The sequence below is a fragment of the Piliocolobus tephrosceles genome, chromosome 16 (genome assembly GCF_002776525.5).
Source record: "Piliocolobus tephrosceles isolate RC106 chromosome 16, ASM277652v3, whole genome shotgun sequence".
Taxonomy (NCBI): Eukaryota; Metazoa; Chordata; class Mammalia; order Primates; family Cercopithecidae; genus Piliocolobus; species Piliocolobus tephrosceles.
The window spans coordinates 65,695,152-65,700,394 of NC_045449.1; the positions used below are offsets into that span (position 1 = coordinate 65,695,152).

The 5,243-nt window shown below is 56.2% G+C and overlaps 1 protein-coding gene across 1 annotated transcript; it reads left to right on the forward strand.

Annotated features, from left to right (window-relative positions):
• Positions 1-299: 299 nt before the first annotated feature.
• On the forward strand, positions 300-4,852 carry SOX9 (SRY-box transcription factor 9). Its single transcript, XM_023211944.2, has 3 exons — positions 300-1,106; positions 2,029-2,282; positions 2,855-4,852. The coding sequence occupies exons 1-3, from the start codon at positions 676-678 to the stop codon at positions 3,697-3,699; spliced, it is 1,530 nt and encodes a 509-aa protein (XP_023067712.1). The 5' UTR covers positions 300-675; the 3' UTR covers positions 3,700-4,852.
• Positions 4,853-5,243: the final 391 nt, after the last annotated feature.

A 5,243-nucleotide genomic window follows, 5' to 3' on the forward strand; every position in this document is an offset into this window, starting at 1 on the left:
AAGTCACTAAAATTCTGGCATTCCGAGAGTTCGACAAACTTACACACTTGGAAGTCCCGGGTCCCCCGCCTTCCCCGCAGCACCCCCCGCCCCCCCTACCCGACCGTCCACCCTTCGGCTGCGGTCCCCTCCCCTCCCCTCTCCTCCCCTCCCGTCTCGTCACCCAGCCCAGTGCCACAATCCTCCTCCCTCCCCAAAATCGGGTCCAATCAGCTGCCTGCCAACCCTGGGACTGCTGTGCTGTGATTGGCGGGTGGCTCTAAGGTGAGGCGGAGTATTTATTAAAGAGACCCTGGGCTGGGAGTTGGAGAGCGGAGAGCGGAGCTCGAAACTGACTGGAAACTTCAGTGGCGCGGAGACTCGCCAGTTCCAACCCCGGAAACTTTTCTTTGCAGGAGGAGAAGAGAAGGGGTGCAAGCGCCCCCACTTTTGCTCCTTTTCCTCCCCTCCTCCTCCTCTCCAATTCGCCTCCCCCCACTTGGAGCGGGCAGCTGCGGACTGGCTCCGCGCCTCCCTAAGTGCTCGCCGCGGTAGCCGGCCGACGCGCCAGCCTCCCCGGGAGCCGCTCGCTCCGCACCCGGGCAGCCGAGGGGAGAGGAGCCCGCGCCTCGAGTCCCCGAGCCGCCGCGGCTTCTCGCCTTTCCCGGCCACCCGCCCCCTGCCCCGGGCCCGCGTATGAATCTCCTGGACCCCTTCATGAAGATGACCGACGAGCAGGAGAAGGGCCTGTCCGGTGCCCCCAGCCCCACCATGTCCGAGGACTCCGCGGGCTCGCCCTGCCCGTCGGGCTCCGGCTCGGACACTGAGAACACGCGGCCCCAGGAGAACACGTTCCCCAAGGGCGAGCCCGACCTGAAGAAGGAGAGCGAGGAGGACAAGTTCCCTGTGTGCATCCGCGAGGCGGTCAGCCAGGTGCTCAAGGGCTACGACTGGACGCTGGTGCCCATGCCGGTGCGCGTCAACGGCTCCAGCAAGAACAAGCCGCACGTCAAGCGGCCCATGAACGCCTTCATGGTGTGGGCGCAGGCGGCGCGCAGGAAGCTCGCGGACCAGTACCCGCACTTGCACAACGCCGAGCTCAGCAAGACCCTGGGCAAGCTCTGGAGGTAGGGCCCGGCGGGGGCGGCGCGGCAGGGTGGGCATCGCGGCGGCGGGGGGCGCTGGCCAGAGCTGACTTGCCCCGCCCCGCCTCCCATCGCCTGGGAGTTGCGGTTCCGGGAGCCGGCAGGATGGGGGTGGGAGTGGGAACGGGGTGTAACTGTGGCTCAGAGTTTGTCAAAGTTCTTGGGCTGCTCGCAGGCACGCGGAGGAGGGGGTGGTAAGTGGAAGGGGTGGGGGAGGTAGCTGGAGGATGGACGAAGACTGGTGGGAGACGGAAGGAGGGGGCTGCCATCCTGCTCTCCTGTCGCCTGGAAGCTCAATCCGGGCGGGGAAGTGAAGCTTGCCTTCCCCCACCCCGCCCCTTAAAACTGCACTCTCTCGTGCAGCGCCCCCCCCACCCCCCACCCCACACACACACACCCACGGAGATGGGGCAGGGGAGAAACCGAGGTTGGAGGAGACCCTTGGCAGGAATTGGGAGGCGGGAGGAGGGAGGCTGCTGGAAATAGGTGGGAGTGTATGGGAGGGGGTGAGAATTGGAGAGCTTCTTGCAGCTTAAGTAATTTGGGGAAAAGTTATTAAGGGTGTTGGGGTTGGGGGCGATAACTCCAGCAGCAAAGGCGTTTAGGGAGCAGCAGCGGGAGTCGTTTTCATTTTCAGCGTTTCCAAAATAGAAATAAAAGGGGAGGGGAGGGAGGGGGCGGGGAGTGACCGCTCAGGTCGGACTGCAAGAACTTATTTATTTGTTTATTTTTAAGAAAAGTTATTATGAGCTGTGGTTGCAGGCAGGAGGGAAGATGGGGTTGTATGCAAAGGAAGCCAAGTGGCCTGGGTCGCCGCCTCCTCCCCTCCGACCTGACAGTTTGGCGGGTTTCACTGACCCCCTCTCCCTCTTTTTCTCTGTGCCCCCCGCCCTGCCCCGAGCAGACTTCTGAACGAGAGTGAGAAGCGGCCCTTCGTGGAGGAGGCGGAGCGGCTGCGAGTGCAGCACAAGAAGGACCACCCGGATTACAAGTACCAGCCGCGGCGGAGGAAGTCGGTGAAGAACGGGCAGGCGGAGGCAGAGGAGGCCACGGAGCAGACGCACATCTCCCCCAACGCCATCTTCAAGGCGCTGCAGGCTGACTCGCCGCACTCCTCCTCCGGCATGAGCGAAGTGCACTCCCCCGGCGAGCACTCGGGTGAGTCGCCCCTCAGCCCCGAAGGACAAGCCACCCCCGACCCGCCTGGCACATCCCCTGCCCTCCACCTAGGAGATTCTTCGTGGGGACTTGATGCTTCCCGGGAGGTACACAGTACCCTTTGCGCCTGTCCCGCTCCCCCTCTCTACGCAGAGCCTAAGAGGCACCCAAACACACACACATACACACACACACCCCAACTCAATCCCAGCATCCGAAGAGATTAACTTTTTTTATTGGGAGGTAAAATGCCCTTACAAGCCTTATGAGACCTCCCCCTTCTTCCTTTGCTCCCCCACCCCAAAAGCATACACAGGGCTCTTCTACAAGTAGCAGTTTGTTCTTCCGGACCCTCCGGGCCCCAGACCCTCCCCTGATAAAAGGGGGCTGTCCAGTGTGTACCGGCGGGTTAATCATTGGGCGAGTTATCTGCGGTGCAGCGCGCCTCCCGCGCGGGTGCGGGCCCTTACTACACTTTAGCAGCGAGGGAGGGTCCCCGGAGGGTGCCTAAGACTAGGGCATCTGCACAGCCCTTGTTGATTTTCCCGTGCTTGTTCTTTTATTGTCTGCAGGGCAATCCCAGGGCCCACCGACCCCACCCACCACCCCCAAAACCGACGTGCAGCCGGGCAAGGCTGACCTGAAGCGAGAGGGGCGCCCCCTGCCAGAGGGAGGCAGACAGCCCCCCATCGACTTCCGCGACGTGGACATCGGCGAGCTGAGCAGCGATGTCATCTCCAACATCGAGACCTTCGACGTCAACGAGTTTGACCAGTACCTGCCGCCCAACGGCCACCCGGGGGTGCCGGCCACGCATGGCCAGGTCACCTACACGGGCAGCTACGGCATCAGCAGCACCGCGGCCACCCCGGCGGGCGCGGGCCACGTGTGGATGTCCAAGCAGCAGGCGCCACCTCCACCCCCGCAGCAGCCTCCACAGGCCCCGCCGGCCCCGCAGGCGCCCCCGCAGCAGCAGGCGGCGCCCCCGCAGCAGCCAGCCGCGCCCCCGCAGCAGCCACAGGCGCACACGCTGACCACACTGAGCAGCGAGCCGGGCCAGTCCCAGCGAACGCACATCAAGACGGAGCAGCTGAGCCCCAGCCACTACAGCGAGCAGCAGCAGCACTCGCCCCAGCAGATCGCCTACAGCCCCTTCAACCTTCCGCACTACAGCCCTTCCTACCCGCCCATCACCCGCTCGCAGTACGACTACACCGACCACCAGAACTCCAGCTCCTACTACAGCCACGCGGCGGGCCAGGGCACCGGCCTCTACTCCACCTTCACCTACATGAACCCCGCCCAGCGCCCCATGTACACCCCCATCGCCGACACCTCTGGGGTCCCTTCCATTCCGCAGACCCACAGTCCCCAGCACTGGGAACAACCCGTCTACACACAGCTCACCCGACCTTGAGGAGGCGTCCCAGGAAGGGCGAAGATGGCCGAGATGATCCTAAAAATAACCGAAGAAAGAGAGGACCAACCAGGATTCCCTTTGGACATTTGTGGGTTTTGTTTTTTATTTCGTTTTTTGTTTTCTTCTTCTTCTTCCTTAAAGACATTTAAGCTAAAGGCAACTCGTACCCAAATTTCCAAGACAGAAACATGACCTATCCAAGCGCATTACCCACTTGTGGCCAATCAGTGGCCAGGCCAACCTTGGCTAAATGGAGCAGCGAAATCAACGAGAAACTGGACTTTTTAAACCCTCTTCAGAGCAAGTGTGGAGGATGATGGAGAATCGTGTGATCAGTGTGCTAAATCTCTCTGCCTGTTTGGACTTTGTAATTATTTTTTTAGCAGTAATTAAAGAAAAAAGTCCTCTGTGAGGAATATTCTCTATTTTAAATATTTTTAGTATGTACTGTGTATGATTCATTACCATTTTGAGGGGATTTATACATATTTTTAGATAAAATTAAATGCTCTTATTTTTCCAACAGCTAAACTACTCTTAGTTGAACAGTGTGCCCTAGCTTTTCTTGCAACCAGAGTATTTTTGTACAGATTTGCTTTCTCTTACAAAAAGAAAAAAAAAAAATCCTGTTGTATTAACATTTTAAAAAGAATTGTGTTATGTGATCAGTTTTGGGGGTTAACTTTGCTTAATTCCTCAGGCTTTGCGATTCAAGGAGGAGCTGCCTTAAAAAAAAAATAAAGGCCTTATTTTGCAATTATGAGAGTAAACAATAGTTTAGAGAAGCATTTGGTAAGCTTTATCATATATATATATTTTTAAACAAGAGAAAAACACCTTGAGCCTTAAAACCATGCTGCTGGGAAACACTTGCGCTCTCTTTTAGTGCATTTCCTCCTGCCTTTGCTTGTTCACTGCAGTCTTAAGAAAGAGGTAAAAGGCAAGCAAAGGAGACAAAATCTGTTCTGGGAATGTTTCAGCAGCCAATAAGTGCCCGAGCACACTGCCCCCCATTGCCTGCCTGGGCCCCATGTGGAAGGCAGATGCCTGCTCGCTCTGTCACCTGTGCCTCTCTGAACACCAGCAGTTAACCTTCAAGACATTACACGTGCTAAAATTATTTATTTTGTAAGGAGAGGTTTTAATTAAAACAAAAAAAAAATTTTTTTTTTTCAATTTTACCTTCTTTAAAATAGGTTGTTGGAGCCTTCCTCAAAGGGTATGGTCATCTGTTGTTAAATTATGTTCTTAACTGTAACCAGTTTTTTTTTTTTATTTATCTCTTTAATCTTTTTTTATTATTAAAAGCAAGTTTCTTTGGATTCATCATCCTAGATTTGTATAAATGCCTTTTTGTCCATCCCTTTTTTCTTTTTGTTGAAAACAAACTGGAAACTTGTTTCTCTTTTTGTACAAATGAGAGATTGCAAATGTAGTGTATCACTGAGTCATTTGCAGCGTTTTCTGCCACAGACCTTTGGGCCGCCCTACATCGTGTGTGTGTGTGTGTGTGTGTGTGTGTGTGTGTGTGTGTGTGTGTG

Bases quoted from the DNA above. Each gene is read 5' to 3' on its own strand.
- SOX9 (XM_023211944.2), top strand. From the start codon at position 676: ATGAATCTCCTGGACCCCTTCATGAAGATGACCGACGAGCAGGAGAAG. The intron at 1,107-2,028 runs GTAGGGCCCGGC...TGCCCCGAGCAG, and splicing joins ACCCTGGGCAAGCTCTGGAG to ACTTCTGAACGAGAGTGAGA. The intron at 2,283-2,854 runs GTGAGTCGCCCC...TATTGTCTGCAG, and splicing joins CTCCCCCGGCGAGCACTCGG to GGCAATCCCAGGGCCCACCG.